Below are 27,605 nucleotides of genomic sequence, written 5' to 3'. Positions count from 1 at the left end.
ACTGTCCAGCTAGAGGGTATTGAAGGGGGTGATCTGGGTGTTCTGGCCTGGAGAAAGCTCCCACAAAATGGAAGTTAGAGATTTTCATCAGCCACCTTTTAAAATAATCAATCTGTCCCTTTTTGACGAATGTTTCTCCAAATTTGTAACTGTGAAGGTTTTGCTGAAGCAGAGGGAAGGCGGAGGGATCCCCTCTCGTTTTACCAAGTTGTCCTGGGCACCAGTGGTGTAAACATATGGGAATGAAGACACAGGGTGTAGGGAGAAGAGAGGTGCCAGTTTATGAGGTCTAAGTGCAAGCACTTCTAAACTGTAATATGTAGATGAATCACCCGGGATCTTGTGTTAGTGCTGAGGCTGATGCAGTGAGTCTGAGTGGGGCCGCGATCCTGTGTGTTAGCCAGGTCCCAGGTGAGGCTGCTGCGGCTGGTCCACAGGCTGTACTTTGAGTGGCAAGGACCTCCACTGCACAACCACTCCAAAGCTAGCTTTAAAACGTGGCTTGGTTTCGAGGTAAGAAGGCTGTAACCAAGCCATCAAAACACACTGGACATTAAATGTACATGTGACAGTAGAATGATGCTAAAACTGGAAGCCAGGATCTGCAGGTTGAAATCCTGATCCTACCATTTCCTGGCAAGAAAACTTGGGGCTAATCATGGATCCTCTCTGAGTCTCAGTTTCCTCATCTAAGAGGGCGGGGGCAGCAAGAGCTGCTGGCTCACCTGACACACAGGGCGGATGTGAGGGTCAAAGGGAGCAACCTAGTAAAAATGCTTTATCAACTGAAAATGCTGTACATGTACGACTAATTATTATTATTATATTTCAAGCTAAAGAAATCTTACTAAGAGCTTCCATTCCCACTGTTTTTATTTTATGAAAGAACATTGCCAAGTGTTTTCGTCCATCAGACACTGCGGTAAGCCCAGCAAGGACTCTTTGGTGTGCCCTTCACAGCTCTAATAATATTAGTAGTACAATGCCAGCCCCATGTTACAAGTGATGAATGTAAGACTTAGATCATTAAGATTATGCTCAGGTGCTCCTTGGCTGGTGTGGCTTAGTAGGTTGGAGCGTCATCCAATACACTGAAAAGTTGAGGGTTCGATTCCCAGTCAGGGTATGTGCAGGAGGCAACCAATCAATGTGTCTTTCTTTTAAAGCAATGAAAAAATGTCCGTGGGTGAGGATTTTAAATAAAAACAGCTTGATTCTCCAAAAGTCAACTGGTGTAGTATATTCACTTGACTTGTTGGGATGAACACCCAGCATCCCAGAAGAGGGTGATGGTTCAGAAAAGGAGTTGGCCGACTGTTTTTGTAAAGGGCAAGATGTTAAATATTTTAGGCTTTGCATGCCAGGTAGTAAATACTTTAGGCTCTGTATTCCAAATTTAGGTCTCTTGCAACCATCCAGCCCTGTCCCTGCAGAACAAAAGCGGCAGTGAACAATAGGTAAAGGGAGGGTGTGGCTCTGTCCCGGTAAAATGTCACTTACTGAACCAGGTTGCAGGATGGATTTGGCCTGTGGGCTATAGTTTGCTGATTCCTGATCTAGAAAACTCTGATGTGTCCAATATGATGGCTATCTGAATTTAAACTTAAATTAAAAATTCAATTCCTTGGTTGCATTAACCATATCTAGACACATGTGGCTATGCCTGCCGTACCAAACTGTGCAGAGATTTCCATCATCACACCAAGGTTTATTGGAGAGCCCTGGTCTAAATCATCTTTGGTGGTGGGAGAGAAATCTCTTACAAGGGGCTGTCAGGGCGTGGAAGTTCTGAGCCCTGGTTCAGCTCATTCACCCGTTACATGACTCACAGCAAATCATACCACCTCCTAGGTTAATGCACACATAACGTGGGGACCATGCTTTCCTCCTTGTGTTGTGGGAACTGACTAAGGAAATAGGTCATCTATTAGGAGCTGCACAAACACAAGCCATCATTAGGAATCTAATTGTCCACTGAAATGGGAGAAAATGCATGGAGGCAGACTTTGTGTAGGTTCCTGGACTGAGAGAATCTTATTTTCTTTTAAACCACCCAGTGGAAGCTACACAGATGTCAGAGAGTTACTATAATGAAGAAATCTTATTATTTGTATGGCATTCTAATTTTCAAACAGGACAGAGGTATGAAACCAGGCAGATCTCAGTGGCTGTTCATCTTTCAGAGCTTAGAATTGCCTTAGTAGGCGTAACACCTTCAGGAAACAGATGGGACCATCCAGAGAGGGGTCATGATGACACTGGGCGGGTCTCAGTGTCCTTCCTGAGACAGACCAGAAGTTGATTCTTCTTTGTCAAACTCCCAGTGAAGAAGGATGCAGCTGTCTCATATCAAAGGTTTTAGGCTTTCCCCTTTGCTTCTACTTCACAGAGGCCCCCCTGTACCTCAGCCACTGCGGATCCCCACATCGGTCAAGGGCAAAGCTCAGCTTTGCCTGAGTGATAGACCAGGCTCTCGGTTACCTAGATGGTTGCTACATCTGGGTGGTTCCCTATGCCTCCCTCCTTCTTCCTCCTGTTCCTAATCCCAGCTATAAATTACCTTTCCAGGAAAATGCCTGCGTAATATCACTTCCTTTCCCATCCGTCTACAGTCCCCTCTGTCCCTCAGGGCCGTCTCTCAGGTCCTGGGGGCCCGGCTACTCCCCCGTTCTACGCCATTTTCCTGTCACTCATCTGAGTGCCCAGAGATGTTTCTTCCTGGTTGGGGTCGGGTACAAACCTTCTGATTTCCATCAGTGACTAGGAGTTACGTTTTATATTTTTTACAGGTTTTTATATGAACTTCCTAGAACTTGTCCCCCACTTCTCTGCTGTTCCCTTTCGCCTTTATTTTCCTCATGGCAGAAGGAGGCTGACACCCCTCCTCGGCTCCCCAGCTACACTTGCCTCTCGGGCTTGAGCGAAGGTTCCTATTCTCTGCCAGTTGGTGACGGTGCATATAGAAACTACTTTTCTAAAAAATATTACTTTTTTTAGAAAGGTAATTTGGGCATATTTTTCTAAATCCTTCAAAATCTGCATATTCTGCTGTCAGTAGGTTGCCTTCCAGGGAACTGTCCTAAGTGAGTTACAGAGATGCACGGAAAATGACTAAATAAGGCTATTCATTGCCGTATTGTTTATAATAGTGAAAAATTAGGAAATATCTAATTGTCAATAATAGTTAAAGAATAAAACCCATAAAATTTAAAAATGGAAAGCAATGTACCAAAATATGAACAGTGGTTTTGTTTGTATGTCTCCGGGATAGCTCTAGTTTTCCCTGGAGTAGCAGTGATTTCTATTTGCTCCTTTGTCATTTTCTACCTTTTACAATGCGCATAGCCATCCTTCAGAAAGAGGTTATGCACACGAAGGCTCCGTTTTGCTAGCCTGGCTATTTTGTATTGCTTGTTACTATTTCTGCTCAAGGACTCAAACAATATACATTTTTGTTTTTATAAGGAAGGATCATAAGTTTTAAAGGAAATGTTCAGAAAATGAACAAAGTTAATGGAAGTTTTAAAAAATTAATCGTTCATTTAATGAATAAAATCAACTTTAGCCAGAATGCGGAAGCTGTCTTATCTCACCATCAAAGCCCCGCCAAATGTTTAGAAATGAGCCCTGCCTTGCTCTGGTTTCGCATTTCCTGACCCCCTGTGCCATTCTACAGAGCATGGGCTTGGGGTGCTAGGTGAGCAAGCAGACTTGCCCGTCTCCTGCTTTTCTCTTCAGCTCTCATAAGCAAAATGTATTTGACGACTTCTGGAGCCTGTTTATTCCAAAACCTCTTATTGGGCCTCCATTGCAGCTAAGCACTGTAAAGTGCTGGGAGTGTGTGTGTGTTGAGAGAGATATCTCCTTTGAGGAGGGGATGGAGATTTTATATATATATATATGTAATGTATACACACACACATATATATATACATATATATATATATATATATATATATATATATACACTATATACTATATATATATATAAAATCTCCTTTGCCCTTAGTGAGCACTCACACTAGGGGGGAAAAGGAAAAAACATCTGTGACACATTCATGCTAGGAGTAACAGATATGTCACAAAGGCACGGATGGCAGTGACCATACAGGGAGATGGCTGGACATTAGGACAACTGAGATTTGAAGAATAAACGGGATGGGGGTAGAGAACTCCAGAAAGGTGGGACAGCACACGCAAAGACAAATGGGCCAGAGAGAAGCTGTGTCCTGAGAGAGGAAGGGTGAGAGAAGAGTGATGACGGGGCAGCAGGCAGGCAGGACACCGAGATGGGGAGAGAATGTCGGGTGGGACCAGGAAGCCAGGACCCAGCAGGAGCCAGGCAGTGATGAGGACAGATGTAAGGCACTGACTGGTGGCAGAGATGCCGTGACGATAGGAGAAAAGGGACACATTTAAAAGACAGGTATTCTTGGGCACCAAGTGGATATGACATGGGTAATAAAGAGGGAAAAGAATGTCTGCCCTGAAAACTCAGGGACCACTTCCAGGGTTCCGGCAGAGGCACCTGGGTGAATTGAGAGACCATGCAAGGATGGGGAACCTGGACAAGGTCGAGGGGAAAGAAAGAGTTTGAGTTTTTGTTTGCTGAATTTGAGGTGCCCATGGAACATCTAAATGGAGACACTGAGTAAGCTCTTCAGGGAGCTGCACATAAATAGAGAGTAATGCCCTCAGGATATGTATTTCATGCAGCACACTTTTAGTTTGTTATTACACACATATACATCCCAATTTTTACACGTTCAATCCTGCAGATTTATAAAAAATCCTTTATTTCTTTAAGATTTCACTCATTTATTTTCAGAGAGAGGGGGAGGGAGGGAGTAAGAAAGGAAGAGAAACATCAATGTGTGGCTGCCTCCCGTGTGCCCTTCACTGGGGACCTGGCCTGCAACCCCAGCCTGTGCCCTGACTGGGAAACGAACTGGTGACCCTCTGCTTCACACTCTGGTGCTCAATCCACTGAGCCACACCAGCCAGGGCTAAAAATCTTTTATTTCTATTTCCTGTCCTCCGACTCTTTTGTGGTGCATTAACCATCCCAGTGGATTGATGGACAATGACAAGAAATGTCACCATAAATTATGGGACGTAGAACCCTAGAGATGACCTGGCCCAGTTTTCTTCCTCTGGGACTGGAAACAGTGTTTGAGTGGTTGAAAGAGGGGAGCAGCATATGCACAGCAGTAGAACAAGGCTTGGAATTAAGGTCCCCAGTTCCGAATCTTCCTCGGCGTCCCAGTGTTTCTGCTGCATTGGAATATCTGGTCCAAAGGTTTGGTGGGAAGAAATCGGAATTGTAGATGATCTTCTTTTTCATGGGGAGGTGTTAAGTGCAGTGGAGTCATATAGCGCTTGGAAAATCTAGCCTCGGTTTCTTCATCAGTAAGTGTGATAATAATCCTCGTATCACTGGTGAGGCAGATGGTAGGTTATGAAAGTGACCATGGCTTGGATATGGGTCAGGAAAACAAATTCAAGTTCTTCTAGACCATACACTTACTAGTCATATGTATTGGTTTTTCTTGGTTGCTGTAACAAATTTACCTCAACAAAAAACAAAAAAAAATGTATTTTCTCAGACTTCTGGAGTCCAGGATCCTGAAACCAAGGGGTCGGCAGAGTCACGCTCCCCCTGGACGCTCCAGGGGAGAGCACGTCCTGCATCTCCCAGCTTTTGGTGGCCCCAGGCACTCCTTGGCTCACGGTTGCCTCTGTTTTCACATGACCTTCTGCTCTGTGCTTGTGTGTTCTTTTCTGTCTCTCATTAGGACACTTGTCATTGAATTTAGAACCAACCCAAGTCATCCAAAATAATCTCATCTCAAGATCCTTAACTTAACTACATGGCAAAAACTCTTTTTCCAACCAAGGTCACATTAGGGTCTTAATATTAGGGCATGGACATATCTTTTTTTGTAGTCAGAAATATATATATATATATAATTACTTTTTATGTTCTATTGCAGTTATCTGCATCTTCTCCTCACCATTCCCCCCCCTCCATGGCCAAACCCACCTCCCTCTCCTGCTTCCACCCTCCCCCTTGGTTTTGTCCATGTGTCCTTTACAGTAGTTCCTGAAAACCCTTCTCCCCACTGTCTTCTCCCTGGTCTCCTTTGGCTATTGTTAGATCATTCTTAATTTCCACGTCTCTGGTTATATTTTGTTTGCTTTTTTCTTTTGTTGATTATATTCCAGTTAAAGGTGAGGTCATATGGTACTTAACCCACTCTACCACACAAGCTTGGGCAAGTCACTAAATGTGAGAGGCCAAGGGGATTTCAATACCTACCTCTACCTTCCTCAAGTCTATCATGAGAATTAAGAGGAGTAATGCACATGAAAGAAATTTGTGAAGAGTTATGTGAATGTTGGTTATTCCTACTGACTTGGCCAGTAATTTATACAGAGATTTCAATAAGAGATTCATCTGTTTTCCCTGCTCCAACTTTTTCTCCTTTCAGTTTAAAAATAGTATTGCTGAAACACAAGAACTTCAGACCAAATTTCTTCAAAGGGGAGGAGAAATATTTCACAATGTGGTTACTAAAGATGAGCAGTGTTCAAAGATAAACGATTGTCCATGGTGTGATGCTCAGGCTCGAAATACCAGAAAATGCCTTGAATGTTTTTCTAGAACAAGGCAAGAAACCAAGAAATAAATTTCGTAGGTCAAACTTACATAGAAGGTTTTTCCCTCCAAACTCATTATTATAAATAGAAACTTAAAAGACTTATATGAGGATTACTCATATTCTTACATTTATATTTTAAACTTGTTGCCATCAGTCACATTGGCTTTATCTCTGTAAATTTACGGAATATTCTAAATCATTTAAGAGTGGGCTGGAGACAGCACAGCACTTCATCCCTATTCATTTCACACAGCATCGCTAAAAAACTTTCTTCTCCATAATTGAAATATCATTATCACATTTAAAAAATAGCAATAATTCTGTAAAATAATCTAATATTCTTAATTCTCTCAATATTCTAATTTTCTCAGTGAACTTCCAAATGTCTTTTCTGGCTGTATTTTTATTAAAATTTTTTTTAAAACAACTTTCTTTCTTTCTTTTTTAAAGATTTTATTTATTTATCTTTAGAGGGGAAGGGAAGGAGAGAGGGAGAGAAATATCAATGTATGGTTGCCTCTCATGCGTCTGCTGCCGGGACCAGGAACTGGGAACTGGCATGAAACCCAGGCATGTGCCCTGACTGGGAATCGAACTGCGATTGTGTGGTTCACAGGCCCGCGCTCAATCCACTGAGCTACACCAGCCAGGGATAAAATTTTAAAAATATATTTATTGATTTTAGATGGAGAAGAAGGCAGGGGGGATATTGATTTGTTGCCTCCCATATATGCCCCGACTGGGGACTGAGGCTGCAACCCGAGGTGTGTGCCTTGACCGGGAATCAAACCCTCCGCCTTTTGGGGTACAGGGATGATGCTCTAACCCTCTGAACCACACTGGCCAGGGCCTGGCTGTGTTTTTTTTAAACCAGCATCCAAACAAAGTCTATGTAGTGCATTTGGTTGTTGTAGCCCTTTAGGCTGTTAATATAGAACAGTCCCATCCCCCTTTTCTTTCTCTTCACACTGATGTCTTTGAAGAGACCAGTCATCTGGTCTGAATGGAGTGCTGGAGCCCATGGACAAATGGGATTCTATTTCTCATCAGCACTGAAAGTAGCTCTGTGTGTGGATGCTGAGGTTCTGCCTGCCGCTGTCTCAGCCTTCCTCTGTCAACGGAGCAGAAGAGCATGTCTGCTCACCGCACCAATGCATCGAAGGCTCCAGACTCAGAGAGGGCTATGCACTTGCCTCTGGAGAGGGGCATGGGCAGGCTAGAGGGACCACCACCACCTCTTGTGATGGACCATTTGTTCTGCTTTGCTTCTCTCGTGATCACCATCAGGATATGTTGGAACTGGAGGCTGAGCGTGACCAGGACTTGCAGAGTGAACAGGATGAGCAAGAGACACATCATGTTCGGTGTGAGGATCCTCACGTGTCCAGGTCTTTGCAGTTTTCGGAGGAGAACATCCATGAACTGTAAGCCTTGACACATGCAAGAGGGAACATGTAATAACGCTTTGTGGAGAGAAAGTGAAATGTAGCCGAGAACTCAGGGAAAGCCCAGGAGACGTAAAATCCACACGTGAATTGAACCATGAAGCAGTCATGTGCACAAGTAACTTCCTACAAGTTCCAGCAAGAATGCAGAGTTAGGACATTTCTAAGCATGTAGGCAGAACCGTATCACTCCCAGATAATTGTCTGGATATGATACGTATGGGAATTATCATTAAAAATATTGTTAGGCTCTTGGAGACCCTTCCCCTATTGTATTCCTCTCCATCCCCCTAAACTGCCACCTCTGCTCTGACATCAATACTTAACATTCACTCTATGTAGGAAAATGAAAAATATATCTATTTTTTACTGAATGTAAAATGAGCTTTATTTTCTCTAGCCTTGCAAAGACCTGTTAAAATGGATATCAGGTAAATTCCCAAGCTTCTTTCTTGAGGCCTAACTGCCCATCTGTCCTATTCTGGTGATGGGAAATGAATAAGCAAACCAATTTGCCATTCAAAGGAACAGGGTTGGGGGCCATGTGAGATGTCTCCCATTTCTACTTTAAAACTGATCATGCTAATATTTCTGCAGGAGTCAGGAGCACATGTTTTCCCAGCTAAACCACTGGAACACACAGATGGGTCTACAAGTGAAAGAGCTCGGAGCCGATCACGTGGGCTGGGTGAAGAAAATTAACAATATTATACAAAAAATAACCCTCACAGAAAACACAGTGAAGAGGTAATGTAGAGTGTTGGGGTTGGTCAGAAAATAATTGAAATTTTCATAGCCTCACAAACTTTAGAATTCTGGGTTTAAGGTGGTAAAGTCTTTAGGAAAGTCTTGAGGTCAAGAAGTATGGAGTCTTGTGATTAGAAGCTAGTGTCACACATGTTGGAAAGGCTATCATCAATAAATCAACAAACAAGTTTGGGGAAGGATGTGGAGAAAAGGAAACCCTCGTGCACTGTTGGTGGGAATGCAGACTGGTGCAGCCACGGGGGAAAGCAGTATGGAGATACCTCAAAAAATTAAAAATGAAACTGCCTTATCACCCAATGATTTTACTTCTAGGAACATTCCAAAGAAACCAAAAACACTAATTTGAAAGAAGATATGTATCCCCGTGTTCACTGTAGTGTTATTTACAGTGGCCAAGATTTGGAAGCAGCCCAAGTGCCCCTCAGTAGATGAGTGGATAAAAAAGCTGTGGTACATTACACAGTGGAATATTTACTTGACCATGTGAAAGAAAAAAGGAAATCGTACCTTTTGTGACAGAATGAATGGACCTGGAAAATATTATGTTAAATGAAATAAGCCAGTCAGAGAAAAACAAGTACCATATTTCACTTATCCGCGGAGTCTAATGAACAAAATAAACTAACAAACAACATAGAAACAGACTCATAGGTACACAGAACAGACCGACAGCTGTTGGGGTTGAAGTGTGGCATATGGTGGAAAAGGTGAAGGGATTAAGCAAAAAAAAAAGAACTCAGACACAGGCAACAGTATGGTGATTGGCAGAGGGAAAGGAGGATGAGGGGGGAAGTAGGAGAGGGTCGAGGGGTATCAGTGGTGATGGAAGGAGACTACTCTGGGTGGTGAGCACACAATACAATATACAGATGATGTATCATAGAATTGTACACCTGAAACCTATGTAATTTTATTAACCAATGTTGCCCCAGTAAATTCAGTAAAAACCAATAAACATAAAAATTAAAATGTATTGCTTTCTCTAAAATAAAAGAAAAAGAAAAGAATGTCACAAAATCTCAATGTTTACATCAAAGTTATCACATCTTTGCTCTCTCTTAAGGGAATGATTTCCCTAACAGGTTCTTTCTCTGATGCCATTTAATAGCTATCAAAGGGAGGTCTTCATGTCCCCAACGATCCTTGAGTGTTATCCAGTATCATTTAAAAGGATCTGACCAGCTTAACATGAAAGAAAATGAAAGCATATTTGTTTAATGTATATCTGAATTTAACTGCTACATTTTAAGATGAAGCCAAAAAATAAAAAATAAAATTGTTTATCTAATCACTGGTATAAAGAGAAAGGGCTTTGGAACCAGAGGGACCCAAGTTTGAATCCTGACATTGACATTTCTTGGCTAAGTTAATCAACCTTTTCTAAATCTTCACTTTTATCTTCTGTATGAAAGGGACTAATGACAGCGACCTCACTGGTGTCTTGTGTGAATTAAATGATCTACTGTAGGTAAAGAATTTAATACAATGTCTGGTACAGAATAAACAATGAATGCAAGCCGTTCTTCGAAATAAATACTTCCAGCCTTGTGGACCATCCTGCCAAGTTCCGAACTCTTCCCTCCTTCAGGGCCGCTCTTCTCCCAGGCGTTTTCTCACCTTTCTGTTCATCATCTCCACGTGGAGTTAAGCATCGCCATGCTTTTCAGTTAAACGTCTCTTCCCAGAGGCCTTCTCCTGACCATCCTATCAAAAACAGATCTTTTTTTCTTCCAAAGCATAAACATTTGCTTTTTTAGAGGAGTCTGTGGTTTTCAGTCAAGTCCTTTACATTAAATTCTCTTCCCATTTTAAAAATCAAAGCGTAGTTTACATGCAGTAAAATTGTTTTTTTATTGTACAGTTCTGCAAGTTTTGAAAAATTCATCTAGTTGGACAGCCACCTCAGTGAAGACAAAGAACGCTTGCATCATTCACCAAAGCCCTCAGGCCCTTTTGTGGTTAGCCACTCTCCCCAGGTTATGCTGCTGGTGACCACAGCCCTGCTCTCGGTCCCTACAGTTTTGTCTTTTCCAGTCTGTCACATAAATGAAATTATGCAGCGTATAACCTTTTGAGTCTCTCCTCTTTCATGTAGCCTAATGCATTTGCAATTCACCCATGTTGTCACATATATTGGTAGTTTGTTCCTTTTTGTTGCTAGATAGTATTCCATCATATAAGTATACCACAGGTTATCCATTTACTAGTTTAAGCACATTTAGATTTTTTGGCAATTATGAAACAGACACTATAAAAAGTCACACAGTTTTTGATTATTTGAATTTTTTTTGTTTTCTTTTCTTTCTTTCATTTTTCTTTTTCTTTTCTTGCCTTCTGTAGATTCTAAAATGTAGATTTTAGAATCGGCTTGTCAACTCTGCTGTGATTTTTATCAGAACTACCATTAATCTATAGATAAATTTTAGAATAATCAATATTTTAGCAACATTGACTCCTCTAATTCATGGAGAGAGTATAATATCTCTGTTTATGTCTTTGATTCCTTCCATCAGTGTTATAGAGTGTCCAGTGTGTAAATATTTTAGATTTTGTTAGATTTATGCCTGTGTGTTTCATGTTTTTGGTACTATTATAAATGATACTTAAAATTTTCAAATTCTAATAATTGCCATTATATAAAAATTAAGTTGATTTTCATATGCCAACCTTTTACTTGTGACCTCCCTAAACTTATCTGTAAGCTCTAGTAGTTCGCACAGGTGGTTTGGGTTTTCCACACAGATAACTGCACCACCTGCAAATAGAAACAGTGTTTTATCTTCCTTTCCAGTCTGCATGCCTTTCACTTCTTTTTTCATCATATTGGGCAGAGTCTTTAGTACAATAATGAATAGGTGGGATGACAGATGGTGGATATATGTACCTTATTCTCAGTCCTACAAGGAAAAGCATTAAGTGTGATGTTAACTGTTTCTTTTTAAAATTTTTATTTATTTATTTTTAGAGGGGAAGAGAGGGAGAAAGAGAGGGAGAAAAACATCAATGTGTGGTTGCCTCTTGCACACCCCACACTGGCCCATGCCCCCACACCTGGCCCACAACCCAGGTATGTGCCCTGACTGGGAATCGAACCAGCGACTTTTTGGTTTGCAGGCCTGCACTCAGTCCACTGAGCTACACTAGCCAGGGCTTAACTCTTTTTTTTAAAGATGCCCGTTCTCATATTGAGAACATTTCTTACATTCCTAGTGTACTGAGATGTTTTTAATGTCAGAATGATCTGAATTTTTTCAATAGCTTTTGATGCATTTATGAGTGATTATGTTTTTTCTATTTGTTTATATAGTCTGTTGACATAGTAAATTATGAGACTAATTTTTGAAAGCTGAACCAGCCTTGAATTCCCAGAATAAACCCCACTTGGTCATAATATATTATCCTCTTTATATATTGTTAGATTCAGTTTAGTAAAGTGGAACTTTTTATGTATGTTAATGAGAGATATTAGCCTATGTTATTTACTTGTAATGTGTAGTGTTAGTATAAAAATAACACTTGCCACATAGAAAAAAATGGGAGGTTTTCCCACCTGTTTTATTTTATGAATGAGTTTGTGTAGAAGTGGAATAATTTATTTCTTCAAAGTTTTGTTGAACTCACCAGGAATCCATATGGCCTAGAGATTTCACAGTGTTAAGATTTTTTTAATGAATCTTTATCGTATTTTTTTAGACCCTAAAAGGTATTATATTACCTTTTAGTCCCATTATAGCCCCCTCCCCCCAACAATCCCCACAATGTGGTCCGTGTCCATGAGTCCTTTGTCCTTTTGGCTCAATCCCTCCTCCCCGACACTGTGGTAAGATTTTTAACTTCTTTGTGTCACCTCTTTCTAGACACAACCATTCATTCCTTCTCACCTGTCTCTAACCCCTGACAACCCTCTCAACCCCTGCTGTCTATAATTATGTCATTCCACGAATACTACAAAAACCAAATCATGCCATACGTATCCTTTTGACACTGGTTTTTCACTTGGCATAATCTCCTTGAGGTTCCCCAAGTCGCTGCTGCGTGTATCAATAGTCCCTTCCTTCACTGAGCAGGAGTCCACAGTATGGCTATATGTACAGTTTGGTTAACCGCTCCCCCACCAAAGGACAACTAATACAATTTCTAGTGTGGGGCTATTATGAAAAAGCTACTTTGAACATTCATGCACAACTTCCTGTGTGAAAATAAGTCCCAATTTCTTGGTGTCCAAGAGTGAAATCACTGAGTCATACATTAGGTAAGTCTGTTTTTAGTTTGGTTTTGACAGGAACTTCCAAATTGTCCTCCAAATTGGCTGTATCATTTTACATTCCTACCACCAATATAAGAGTGAGGCAGTTTCTCCACGCCCTCCACCTCACTATAGCGTTTGGTGTTATAACTGTTTTTCACCTTAGCTCTAAGATAAGTTACACATATAAACATATAATGATAGCTCATACTTTTAATTTGCAAGCCTCTAATGGCTAATGATGTTGAACATTCTGTCATATGTTTATTTGCCATCTAAATATTTTCTTCAGGAAATTTCTGTGCAGGTCTGTTGTTAATTTTCCAATTGGAGAGTTTTGAACGTTGAGTTTTGAAAGGTTTTCATACTTACAAGATATAAGACCTTTGCCAGACATGCAACATGAGAACCCCTTCAGCAGTCACTGGCCGACCAGAAGTTTTACATTTTCAAGAGGTCCAGTCTGTCGGCATCAAGTCTAAGGTCTCTTCGCCCACTCCTAGGTCCCAAAGATTTTCCATGTTTCTTTTCTAGAAATTTAACTAAGGTTTCACTCCAGTCATTTAGATTTTCTGCTCCTGTGTCTAGTTAGGTTGTACACTTCTTTACTATTATCTAAATTATTGAAATTAAGAACAAACTGTCAGTAACCATAGGAGAGGTGGGCAGATGATGGGAGGGAAGGGGAAGGTTTTCAGGAACAATTATAAAAGGACATGTGGACAAAACCAAGAAGGAGGGTGGATCGAGGGTGGAAAGTGGGAATGGCTGGGGTGGGGGGAGTGTTGGGGGGAAAATAGAGACAAGTGCACTTGAACAACAATAAAAGAAAAAAATTAAATAAAAATAATTTACTTAGAGATTTTTTTTACTTTTTTGAATTGCATTTATGACTTTCCATCCCAGCACATTCACTACCCAAGAGTCTTCTGATATAGAAATAGGATTTCACTTTTTAAAGATTAAGATAGATCTTCCTGAAAAGATAAAAAAAAATTATATGTTAGGTGATTTTTTTAAATCCACAGACTTAGCCCCTCTCTTGGTCTCTTGCAGCTTATTAAATGAGGTGATGTCCTTGGAGGGCCAAATTGGAAATCTGGAGTCGCACCAGGACCTTGACCCTGATCAGGGGGCAAACATTGAGGTGAGCTGGATGGGACAGTCTGGGAGGTTGTGGGGACTCTGACACACCTTGTGCTATTTAACAGGTCATAACAAGGATTAAAAGCCATTTTTTGTCACAGGGAGGAAGGTGACCTGGTGGTCAGTTCTGAGCACGTTTCACCTGCATGCCACCATTTCTATTGTCTGGTGACATAAAAAGGCTAGACTTTTAAATTCTACCTACAAAATCGTTCAGACAAATTTGATAGGTTTATATCTTGACATTATTTTACAATAATGATGAGTTACTTAAGTGAATACTCTTCATCTTTGTATCCCTAACAGTACACCTCACAACACCTGACAGTACAGAGAAGACAGTCAGGAGATAAATATTAGTGAAGAACGTAAGAGACACCTTTGTATCTGCCTTTGCTTCCTTCATGAAGAGTCCTTGTGTTAGTTTTCACTATTGCCAAAGTTCTCCTCTTGTTTGGTCTTCTTATATCTCTTAGAAACTCTTTTCTGAGACAGGCTTAATTTTTCCTTTCATAAAGAGTCATGGAATAGCCCTGTCTGGTGTAGCTCAGTGGATTGAGCTCCAGCCTGCAAACCAAAGGGTTGCTGGTTCAATTCCCAGTCAGGGCACATGCTTGGATTACAGGCCAAGTCTCCAGTTGGGGGCATGTGAGGGGCAACCACACATTGATGTTTCTCTTCCTCTTTTTCTCCTTCTCTTCCCCGCTCTCTAAAAAATAAATAAGTAAATAAAAATTTTTTAAAAGACTTCCTCAAAAAAAAAAAAGAGTCATAGAATATTGTTAAAACGTAGTGATCGACTCTGGGAAAGAATTAGATGTTAAAGCCTTGACTGATACTTTTTCCTCTAAAAAAAGAAAAAGTCTATATCTAGCTTCCCCTTTTTAATTGAAATTTCCAGCCTCTGCTTTAGTTTAAGTTAAGTGGATTTTGGAAGACATAAAGGAGAAATATCTTTTTTGCTTATCGTCCTTGCTCAGGCACCATGCTAATAACCTTCTCTGTATTGTTCCAATTTTAGTTTAGGTGCTGCTCAAGCGAGCATGGAGAAATATCTTTTTTACTGTAGAATAGTGATGCTATTTAGACTCCTCACGTATTAAAAGCCATCTACAGATCAGCACAGATTTATTAACAAGGAAAAAATTGCTTTTAACTGTGACTTTAAAAAGTGACTTTTAAAGTGACTTTAAACATTTTAAAGTAGAAACCTCATTTTGTGCTGGTTGAAAAGTCAAGAGCTTTTTCCACTATCCTTTGCAAATTGCAAACCATGAAAAGAAGGAAGAGGACAAAGGTCAAGAGATATTCTGACTTAGAAAATTTCCTCCAAAAGTCATCTGTACTACAGGAATGAGGATTTCAGCAGGAGTTAGGGCTAGGGGGGGATGGATATCAAAACAGAGAAGGCAAAAATAGAAAAGCACAAGAACAAATGAGAGTGAGATTAAAAAACAAACCAATATGTTCTTGGGATAATATGAAAGGAAGAGACATCACAAATGTGGATGGAGATTTCTCTCTGGAGTTCCACAGCTGTGTAAGCACTTAAAAAAATAGACACAAACTTGAAAAGTAAAAGCATCCCAAATGTCCACCAACTGATATGCAGATAAATTGTAACATAGGTTGTATAATGGAATACTGTGCAGCAATAACAAGAAATGGCCTCCTTAGTCATCCAACAACCTGAGTGAATCTCAAAGGCATTGTGCTAAGGGAAAGAAGCCAGCCTTAGAAGATTACACACGCCATGATTCCATTGATGTAACATTCTGAAAAAGGCAAACAATAGGAACAGAAAGGGGATTAGTGGTTACCAAGTGGGTAAAGGGAGAAGGAGGTTGACAGAGGGCACAGGAGATTTGGGGCATGATGGAGATAGTCCCTACCTTGTTGTAGTGGCGATTATATGACAGTATACATTTGTCAAAATTCATAGAATTGTACACTTTTAAGGTAGGTTTTACTGTATATAAATTATAACCTCAATAAACATGACTTTAAAAAAAATTAGCACAAGTTCTGTTCTCAATGGGTTTAATGGCTGATGGGAAAGCCAGCATAAAAACACAGGCAGTAATGTAATGAATAAGAAACTTTAAATGTAACTGTTACTGATACAGGGTCAATAATAGCTGTAGTTTTTCTCTAGTGAAGGGAAAAGTGAATATTGTTAGAAACAGCTATGCGAACAGCAAACAAAATTTAGGAAAATGAAAGGAGACATAAGTTAATGAAGTTTTAAGATATCATGTGGATTGGATCAATCATTCATTTCTCGTGAAGAAGTGGAATGACTCAGCAAGCCATAAATGGAGCAAGAGGGAAATCTGGTAAAAGCATTTGAACACACACACACACACACACACACACACACACACACACACACACACACCAGAAACCAGTGTGAAGAGCTTTAAGCTAAGAAAAGTCCTTGGAGGCGGTTTTTGGGTACCATCTGCTGTTGTGCCCCCAAGTCCACGAAGCTTTCTGAAATCTCCACGTGGGCAACCGGAATTTCATTCTGAGCCTGACTCCCAATCTCAGTTGCTTTTGATAAGTACTGTGTAAAAACAGTTTCTACATAAACCAAGGAGGACACCCGTAAACTGTGATGATCTTTCTGAAATAATTAAATCCCGTAATTCAGAGGTTGGTAATGAATGAAGGGTGTACTCTATGCTCTATAACTGTTTGAGGGCAAATACTCTTATTACTGGTGTACAACCAGCACAATGCCTGGCTCAATGGCCTCTTACACATGGATATGGCCAATAACATCCTATTGATTTCATTTAACATTGATTTTTAGAGATCAGAACCTAGAGGAGTAGGAAAAAATAGCTTCTATTAAGTCTCAAACTTTGTGATCATGAATTAGCTTTCTTCTAAAAATTGTCATTTGCTTTGTTTTAGTTCCATATATTATTCTTCACAACTTTTGTTTTACACACTTTGTTTTAAAGGAGAAGATCATGGAAATTAAAAAGCAATTAGGAGAAATGGATAACAACTTTGTCCAGGTAATGATAAAATGGCTTTATAATTAAAGAAGAAAAACAGTACTTCAAGAGAATCTCAGATTTAGAGAGCTTTAAGGAATGGAATCTAAAATTTGATGAAAGATAGAATTTTAGACCTAAAAGGGAACTTGTCGTCTTTTAATCTATACCCTCATTGTCAGAAGAGAAAAAGCATAACTTAGAAATGGGAAGTGAGTTGCACATATTTCCAGATGAAAAGAAACAGTCTTGTTCTTGCTTTCCCATTAAAAATATAAACACATGTGTAGCCCTGGCTGGTGAGGCTCAGTGGATTGAGTGGATTGAGTGGATTGGCCTGTGAACCAAAGGGTTGCCTGCTCAATTCCCAGTCAGGGCACATGCCTGGGTTGCAGGTCAGGTCCCCAGTCGGGAGCATGTGAGAGGCAACCACACACTGATGTTTCTCTCCCTGTCTCCCTCTCTTCCCCCCTCTCTAAAAATAAATAAATACAATCTTTTAAAAAACACATAAACATGTGTATGTATAATATATATTTTTAACATATAAATACCTGTGCATCTTTTTTCTTTTAACAAAAGCAATACATACTTATTCATCTTAAACTTTTTCATATTAAAAAATAAAAAATAATCCCATTTACTCAAGGATAAACGGAGTGAACATTTTACTGTATTTATATTCTTTTAAATCTTTTTATACATATATTTATATATTGTATTTTAATGGGATTATGTCACAGATATTATTTTGCAACTTGTCTTTTTTCACTTAGCATTTTTTCTTTAAAAACATTTTGTGCAACTAGGTGTTATTTTACCTTGTCCCTGTTTATATAATGCAGGATTTAATTTTTAGATTTATTAAATTCATTTTGTTGGATATTTGGGGCTTTATAACTCATGGTTGCCATTGCCAACCATGCCTCAGAAACCCATATCTTCGCTGCCTTGGCAAATGCTTCTTTAAAAATCAATTTTGAGAAAAGCCACCTCGCTCTAGAAAGCCCCTTTCCTGAGCCCCAGAGCGCCGTCCTGCCCGCTGTAACCCCGTTTTCCAGGTGTGACGCCAATCTCCTCTGGGGCGATTCATTTAAAACCTTGAACACACTTCACTCCTGACATACAGGCAGTTGGCATTTCTGTCTTAGAAGGTGAAGGTTTGCTTTCATCCCGTTTCTCGATCTTCCTGACAGACACCAACCAGAGCCACCTGTCACCTCTGCCTGGCAGCCCGTGGGAGAGTCCCCACTCTTCCTCCCAGGAAGGAGGAAGCAGCGTGGCTGGAGGGCTCTTCGCTGAACCATGAGGCCCAACTCTTCAGACTAACATATTAAGGGCTTAGGTTTATAAATTGTAAATTTTAAAATGTTTCAAAGATATATAATTATATATTTTTCAGAAACACACTGTGTTTCTCTAATTAGTGCCCTGGTGAATGGTTTTCAAGGAGCAAGGAAAGAGTAATAAAAAGAGAAAAAGATGATTTACAATAAGCAGCTGTTGTGTAAATTGATACTTTTAAAGCATTGAAAATAATTTCATTAATCTTTTGGTTATTCTTCTTGCAATTTATCATGATCACACGATGAATTTGCTCTAAGAGCAAAGATTTCACGGAGTAAAAGCAAGCAAGTGTGATTAAAGCCACATTATAACTAAGTGGTATCAAAATGAATGAGGTTTCATTGGATAAACCAGAAAAACAGTATTTCTATTTTATGCCAAATTGTGGGTATCTTTTCAGGCTGATGCTTGTAATGAAGCTCATGAATTAAAGGAGAAACTCGTTGCAAGAATAGAGGTAAGATTTCATGGCTACACAAGTTCAAATAATGATAAAATTGAATGACTTAAATATGCACATAAATACAGAGGTAAATCTTTCCCAGGAAGTTAAGAATGTACGACATACTGACTTCATCCAAACTTATTACTGTCTTCTGCCCCCCCCCCGGCCTTCTGCCTCAGGCCACAGAATGTCTCACACGTCTGGCGCACTCCCAAGCCCCCACACCCCTGGGCTGTTCCCACGTCTCCACCTGGAGCTTGTCCTTCATGTGTATGTATTACCCACTCTTCAAGGCTCAGCTCAATTGTCATCTCTTCCAGACCTTCCCTAATCTCCATTGGTCAGAAAAATGACTCAGTTTCTGTGAATGAATGGGTGAATGAAACGATGAATAAATGAATTCATCTGTCACCTGCTCAGAGGTGCCTAATCCCACTTTCCAGAGTAGATGTCCACCACCAAACCTCAGCTACTCTATCGCACCACCGTATTTATTTTCTCTTTAGCATGTATCATTTTCAAAAAAAACTTTTATTGATTGATTTTTAGAAAAAGAGAGGAAGGAGGGAGAGGGGGAGAAGGAGGAAAAAAAAAAAGAGAGGGAAACTTTGATTTGTTGTTCCACTTATTCATGCATTCATTGGTTGATTCTTGTATGTGCCCTGACCAGGGGTTGAATCTGCAGCCTTGGGGTATAGGGATGTCCCTCTAATCAACTGACCTGCATGTTCAGGCCTAGCATGTGTCTTAATTCATAATATCTAATGTATATATGTGTTTGGGTGTTGTAAACGCACATGTAATTCCTCGTCCAGTTCCTTTAAAAATGCACATGCAACGGAATGCACATTCCTTGTTTATTCTGTTAGCTACTGTATCCTAGAACAGGGCCCGATAGGAGTTGCTCAATAAATATGTTCTAATATGTTCTACATAGAACATATTTAACAGATATGGTAAGTTTAACAGTACCAAATTTATTTACTAAATCTACAATTTAACAGATAAATTCAGTACAAGGAAAATTATCTTTCTACATGAATAATCCAGCAAAGATTAGCATGTGAGTTTTGTTTAATGTTATACCATGATGCTAACTTACTCTGTCATTGTGTCTCTTTCTACTAGTAACAGGTGAGTATGTTATTTTTTCCAGAACTTTTGCAAGGACATGACTGTGCTGAATACAAAGCTGGGGACGTACCAAATGGAAGAAGGAAACACAGATGCTCAGAGTCCTGAAGAAATGGGTCTGGAAGAAATGGGGCCGCTGCCTCTCTGGGCTCCACCACACCCTTCAGCGCAGACCTCTCCTCCTCGCATTACCATGTGGTAAGTCAGAGAAAGAAGCGTTTGGGGTCTGGATGAGATTCTAATATGTATGAACTATAGTAAGATTAAATTTCTTTGTGTTAACTAAATATTTGTTTCATCTTCTTTTATGAATTTTTCATGTTCTTTGAACGTCATAGTATTCTTCTTATTTTATTTTATTTATTTTTTATTTTATTTTAATTGTGTTCAAGTACAGTTTTCTGCCTTTTACCCCATCCCAGCTGACCCCTCTATTCTTATTTTAGATATAGATCCATTGCATTAGATATACAGATATAGATGCGTATTTCTTTTGTATTGCTGCAGATAATTGCACGTACATAAATCTTACAAGACGGTGTCTGCAAACTGCGATGCAGCCACCTCCACAAAGATGCACACCTGCTAAGCAGCTTAGAAAACTTTTGTTTGCTGAGCAAGATGCCTCTCCCTTGTACAGTACTGCAGACACACATACTGGCAAATTCTGACGCTTTGAATTCCTTTCTAGAGATGCAACAAGATCATACATATCCGAGTCCATTTGGCTTCGTTAGCCCCACCCATCAACCCACAGGAAATGAATCCCCAGCTCACTCCTCTGTGCGCTCACTATACCTTGCATGTTAGCCTGACAGGGCTCACAGCATATCATTGCAATTAAATTGTTTTAAACCTGTTTCCTGATACTCCATGGGCTACTTGAAGGCAGAAATCTCTATCATTTGGGGATTTGAAATATGAAATGTGTTCATCATGTTCAACAAAAATTAATAAGTGAAGAGTGATATCAATGAAAATACTGGAGTAAAAATCCCAGAAAATTTTCTATTCCATAAAATCAATGAGAGAGCTGCAAAATAATTGTCACAGTCAACTTTTTCAGAACCCTGTCAATTAAGGATTCCTGTATCCAGAATATATAAAGAACTCTTACAATTCAACAACAAAAAGACATACTAATTTTTTTAAAAGATTTTATTTATTTTACTCTTAGAGGGGAAGAGAAGGAGAAAGAGAGAGAAACATCAATGTGTGGTTGCCTCTCACATGGCCCCCACTGGGAACCTGGCCTGTAACCCAGGCATGTGCCCTGACCGGGAATCAAACCAGCGAAACTTTGATTCCCAGCCTGTGCTCAATCCACTGAGCTACACCAGCCAAGGCCAAACTAATTTTTTAAATGAACAAAAAAGTCAAATAGATGTTTCTTCGAAGAAGATGTACAAATGGCCAGCACACAAAAATATGTTCAACATCATTGGCCATTAGGGAAACGCAAATCAAAATCCCAAGAGACCACTTTACACCACTAAGATAGCTACAAAAAGACAGACAATAACCAGCATGCAGAGAGTTTGAAACCCTCAGATATTACTAGTGGGATCGTAAAATGGTACAGACACTTTGGAAACAGCTTGGCAGTTCCTGAAAATGTTAAATACAGAGCTACCATGTGATCTGCTCCTATGGACACACCCAGAATTGAAAATATATGCTCACAAAACACCTGTACAACAAACGTTCACAGTAGCATTATTCATAATAGTTAATGAGTAGAAACAATATAAATGTTCATCAGTTGATGAATAGGTAAACAAAATGTGGTATATCAGTACAACAAAGTATTTTCAGCCACAAAAGAGAATGAACTACTGTTATATGCTATAACATAGCTCACCGCTGAAAACATTATGTTAAGTGAAAGAAGTCAGACACAAAAGGCCACACACTATGTGATTCCGTTCATATAAAATGTCCAAAACAAGAAAATCCACATAGATCGAAAGGAGATTAGTGGTTGACAGGCCTGGCGGTGATGGGCAACAAGGAGGACTGTTCATGGGTGCAGGTTTTCTTTCTGGGGTGGTGAAAACTTCCTGAATTTAGATAGTAGTGGTGATTGGACAAGGTTATGAACAAACTAAAAACCACTGAGTTGTATACTTTATGGCATGTGAGTTACACTTCAAAAACAAATAGACAAATAAGTGAATACCTTTCAATGATCACTTACTTGTGTTATATGGACAGATTGTTACCCAGTTGTGTTGGTCATCGTTCATCACGTCATTACATCGTAGCTAAGATTTCCCAAGACTTAGACCGATCTCTCGCAGAGAACTGGACACCTACTGGTTCCACTGAGCATGTTTATATGTTATTTTTTGAGAAAGTGTATTTTGCAGGCTTAGTCAATCATTGTGTACCAGTTTTGCTGTTTTTTAGCTTCAGAGGGTGGCCTTTTTTTAATACTGTTTTATCCCCACACCCCCAGCTCCCTTATAGTTCTCCCCTGGGTATTCACCACAGTAACGTGAACATTTTGGAAAAGGTTAAAGATTTTATGCATGTCAAGGCTTGACAAGTAGATGGACAGATAATACAGTATTCAAATGCCAAAAGAATATTTTTATTCTCTATAGGAGATAAATTTAAAATAAATAAAATTATTAATGACAGTCATTTTTGGTTCTGTTCATGGGATATCATAAAAAACTTATTTTTATTTAGCAGGTGTAATGTTTTGCTAAGAAAAATGGGTGAGTCCTCATAGGTGTGGCTCAGTTGGTTGGGCGTCATCACACAAAGCAAACGATTGCTGGTTCTGTTCCCGGTCAGGACACATACCTAGGTTGTGAGTTCAGTCCCTGGTCAGGGCGACCTAGAGAGTTCACTGTAGCAAAGAAAAAAACTGAAGGATACACTCTAACAAGAACAACAAAAACAAACAAGCAAAGTAAAAAAAAGAAAGAATGAAAGGAAGAAAGGAAGGAAAGAGAAAGGAAAACCTATAGGAGTGATGGGATTATAGTTTATTCATTTTCTAAATTATCTGTAATTTAGAAAAAATATTTTCCTCTTAAAAATGAATGTTAAATGTGTTTCTTTATAAATGTTCCAGTTTTAGTATTTCTAAAATGACAAGTTTTAGAATTTAAGAATAAAATGTTTATTTTCTAGATATGCTTTGGTAGTGAGCTGTTTCTATTTTTTTGAGAAGGCACCTACATTTAGTGCTGCTGGAGGCCAGCACATCTCTGTTCATGTCAATGGCCCTCACAGCCTCTTCCTCACAGGGTGTTTTAAGAACGTTGGCTCTTCAGTAAATGTGTGAAGTAGAAGCAATTATTTTTATGTCTACCAAGACGTGGCGAGTGGCAATAATGCCCCAAAATAGGATTGAGGTTTCATAAAACCCACTGAGTTGGGGCACAAGATATGTTCATTCTTAGCTTTAACTGCTCTTTAGATTTTCTCTTCTGAAATGTGTTCTAGATAGTAATTATCTCCAGGTAACTGGATCTTCTGTGACATTTCTTCCTGGTGTTTTTCTGGATTTTCCAGATTTTCTACTCTCATCATGTATGGCATTTATAATTAGAAAATAATAATGCAATGACCTAAAAGCAAGTAAGTCCTTAAAATACATCATAGGCACAGCCCAGAAGGAGGAGTCCTCAAAGACTTGGAAAAACTTATATTACTTAAGAAGGGCAAGTCCAATGCCAGGACAAAGTTTGGGATAGGGGGGGCTGAACTTCACTTGTCACATTTGGTTTTGTATCTTGAGGATAATCTAACTGCCCTGTGTCTTTATGTTCTCCCCAATAGGCATCATATACTTCATGGGTGAGGCAGACATGCCACTCATCCGGGAGCATTTCAGGGGGGAGAGCCTGACGGTATCAAGGGTTCCATTGTTTCACGTCTACAGAGTCTTAGAATTCCAATGCCAGTCCTAAGATGAATGTCAGTGCCCGTCAACTCCAAGTTCCTTTTGCAGATGTCAACTGAGGTCAAGAGAAGTTCAGTTACTTAACCTGAAGAGCTACCTACCTGGGCAGAGGAGCCCGGGGTCACTTCCATGTGTTTGTTTGTTTTCTCAGAATGTTCTTAACACGGATGTTTTCTTTCCTTGTAGGAAACGTGCACTGAGGATTATTGTCGTGTTTTATGTCCTCACCTTCACGGGACTTTCGTGTTACATACTGTTGTTTGATGCCACGTTTATCTTTGAAAGGGTGCTTCCCACAATGCTTGGGCGCCGCAAAATGTGGAAACTACGGGAGATTATCACACCTTTCTTAAATTTGGAAGTGGAAGACTTGCTACCCTCCTAACTTTCTGCAGCTGCTGTTACCCTACTAATAAAATTCTGGCTGTTCTTGTATTGTGATGGTTAACTTTTGTACAAATAAAATGCTATAGGGTGTTTGGCAAAGGACATTGTAGTCGTGTGGAAATTGGTTGATCACCGACAGAAAAAAATGAAATCAGCTTATGTGGACCTGTCAGTGCGTGATAACTTCTTGAATCATCCCACACACTGATTCAAACATTTATTTCAAACCACTAGCCTCTCCTCTCCCCCGACCCTGAGCTCACGGAGACTATCGTGTATGAGCTTCTTTGGTTATTACACCCATTTGACCAGTGATGTCTCAGAAAAGAAAGCACAGAATTCCTCTCCATTGTTTCCAATTTTAGTTAAATTGGATTGAGGCCAAATTTTGGGTGCCGTGGATATTTCTTGGTTTTTCTCCCTAACATTCACTTATGTTTTTGGTAATAGCACACTAATTTTGCTTTGAAATAACTATCTTTCCCTCTGAGCATAATTTCAGTTGATATCCCTTCTTACCATATTAATAAGAGTTGGAAATATGTTGAATCAGACGATGTCCAAGAATGAGCATTTTGATAATCATACAAAAAGGGGAAATGACTGGAACTTCAATTTTGAAAACTAGCCTGTGTCTTTTTCTGCTCACATTAGCCAGAGTCGGTTCTGTTGCTCATAATTGAAGGAAGTCTAATTGATGCCATGGTTTTGAAGGCCAGCCTGGAGCATTTTCATCCCTAGCTTTGTAGGTAATGGGGAAATAGTAAACTTTATTTTTCAACATGAAAAATAATTATAATTGAACCATGCAAGATTAACAGGAGCATTTAGAATAAATTGTGGTGAGAGAGCAGATGGAGTGTGAAAGGTCAGTTACAAGGCCACTCAGGGGCTCAGACGAGCGGCGGGGGTGGGAGTGGGGGTGGAAAGGTGGTGATGGGTGAAGCAGATAATCTAAGGGTAGATGTTACACGTGGTTGTGTCATGGACGTGGGGTGGGGAAGAGCAGTGGCAGAGACTGTGGGACACAGTTCCGATTCCCAGCGTTTGAGTGGATCTTGAAGAATGGATAGTATTTTCACAGCAAAGAGGAAGAAAAGGCATTTCAGAAGATGGACACATCACAAATTAAATAGAAGCCATGAATATAAGGCGGCCAAGAAAGTTGGCACAGGATATTGCTCCACGTGCTGGTCTGTACACTGCTTAAAAACGAACACTACGCCTCACTCATGTTTGTGGTCTCTGCTCCAGTGATTCCTAAACCCTAGCCCTCTCATCACGTGCATCAGAATTACTTGGCGAGCATCATGCATTCGAGATTTTCAATCCCAACTCCAGTTATTTAAATGTGATAGAGCTAGTGTGGGGCCTACTAATTTTATTTTTCATAATCTTTCCAGCTGAATCCAATACAGAGGTGAATTTTGGAACCATGTCTCGGTACACTTTAGGACAATGCAGTTCATGTAGTAGGTACTCAAGAAATAAAATTAAATGATGTGTTCTTTGTGAGCTCCCCACACCTCCTCCAGTGCTACATCTGATATTTGTTCAATGATTCAAAATAGCCGTCTTTCCACTGGCAGATGCACTGGAGTGCATACATCTCACTCCCTTGAAGTAACCCTTCAATTCCTTTGCTGTCTTTTTAACATTCCAGAAATCACCAGGTCCTTCCAGTTCTTCCACAGCAATTTTTTTCCCAGATAAGTGGCCTTTCTTTGTATTTCTAATGTTTCCATTCTGATAGGTCTTATCATACAAAAGTATTACTGCTGGGAAAATCAGCTTGCATAGACCGCTATTATATACACAACTTTAGAAAAGCATCAACTCCGAATGCCACCCGTAGCCTGATCTTCTACAGCCAGGAAACTCCATCAGTTGCTAGAAATGTGAACTTTGCTTCTCAGCGGTTCTCAAACTGGGATGTTTAACAGAATTCCACAAAGAGACATTTAACTGAGACTCTACATTTGAGCAGAAATTCTGATTCTTAAGATCAAGAATGAATCTCTCGTATCTTCTATTTTAATTGTTTCCCCTAACAATTCTTAGGCCTCAAAGTTTAAGAACTACCATGCTACACTAGGGGCAAAAGAGACTGCGATTCGGCTGAGATCCCACAGAGAGCTTACCAAGGGGTGACAAACTTTGGAGGCAGAAGGGCTGGGGGTTGGCTGAGGGAGTTTCCAGGACGCACAGAAAGGGAAAGAGCCAGAGCCCTGGACACAGTCAGTAAGAACTCACAAGGTCTCATGATGACGAGAGAACATGCTGACAGACAGATTCATTTAAAAAACCCCACAGCTAGACTTGTTTACAGATAAAGGGACCGTTCAGATCAATCTGTAGACAGAAGTTGGTGTACGTTTTTCATCATCTTTAGGTAAATTCCTATTGCTGGAGAGAGTATCAACTAATTTAAAAACCCTAAAGAGGCACTGAGTTTAAGTAGCTCCAATAAAGCTCAAAGTATCGCAATACTCACGTAACACTATGAAGTAAGGTAGGAAACCTGACTCTTTGAAAGAATACATTACTATTTTATTAACTTTCGAGATATACTTTATTAGGATTTTGACTAATACAGAGAAATTTTCCCTGGGGAATGGATATTCTTAAAGTGGGAATGATACTGTTTGCCCATGAATTTATTTCCAATTTGTCAGCATCTCACGCTGAAAAGCTGGAGCAACGTGCCGCTCTGCCCAGGGAGGGAAACACTTAGTGAGGTACCAAAATATTATGCCGGTAGAGCTGTCTGCATGTGGTAATTCAGCTAACTACTTTGGTTGGTGGGGTCTTATTTCAGATCTTTCAAATGCCATGTTCAATTGAGTCAATGGATCCTTTCAAAATCACTTACTAAAAATGTCAGAATCACTTTGCAAATGTGATCTTGGTTTGGACAAGGAGGGGAATAAACCAGTGGTCACAAAATCTCCATTTGTCATTTGGGGGTGGGGTGAAGACAGCTATGATGTCGTGAAAAGAGCTGTAAACTTAGATTCAAAGGTGAGCTAATCTGCTGCCAACTGCATATGTCTAGCGTAGTCAACTAATCCCCAAGCCCCACGGGGATCCAAGCTCTCCGC

General features: G+C 39.9%; 1 protein-coding gene and 1 non-coding gene across 2 annotated transcripts; one reads left to right on the top strand and one right to left on the bottom strand.

The window, feature by feature from the left end:
- Positions 1-7,952: 7,952 nt before the first annotated feature.
- SMCO2 (single-pass membrane protein with coiled-coil domains 2) lies at positions 7,953-24,534 on the top strand. The gene is made up of 7 exons (XM_037033926.1): positions 7,953-8,086; positions 8,705-8,854; positions 14,178-14,268; positions 17,237-17,293; positions 19,020-19,076; positions 20,221-20,396; positions 24,304-24,534. The coding sequence occupies exons 1-7, from the start codon at positions 7,953-7,955 to the stop codon at positions 24,500-24,502; spliced, it is 864 nt and encodes a 287-aa protein (XP_036889821.1). The 3' UTR covers positions 24,503-24,534.
- LOC118978516 (U6 spliceosomal RNA) lies at positions 15,203-15,312 on the bottom strand. The gene has a single exon (XR_005064730.1). It is a non-coding gene; the product is annotated as a U6 spliceosomal RNA (small nuclear RNA).
- Positions 24,535-27,605: the final 3,071 nt, after the last annotated feature.

Source organism: Sturnira hondurensis, unplaced genomic scaffold (assembly GCF_014824575.4).
Source record: "Sturnira hondurensis isolate 20B ecotype Veracruz unplaced genomic scaffold, ASM1482457v3 Scaffold0021795, whole genome shotgun sequence".
NCBI classification, from domain to species: domain Eukaryota; kingdom Metazoa; phylum Chordata; class Mammalia; order Chiroptera; family Phyllostomidae; genus Sturnira; species Sturnira hondurensis.
This window is presented reverse-complemented; position numbering and strand designations above follow the sequence as displayed.

Excerpts from the sequence above, each read along its gene's own strand:
- SMCO2 (XM_037033926.1), top strand. The coding sequence starts at position 7,953 with ATGTTGGAACTGGAGGCTGAGCGTGACCAGGACTTGCAGAGTGAACAG. Across the intron at positions 8,087-8,704 it reads GAGGAGAACATCCATGAACT|GAGTCAGGAGCACATGTTTT; the intron begins GTAAGCCTTGAC and ends ATATTTCTGCAG. Across the intron at positions 19,077-20,220 it reads AACTCGTTGCAAGAATAGAG|AACTTTTGCAAGGACATGAC; the intron begins GTAAGATTTCAT and ends TATTTTTTCCAG.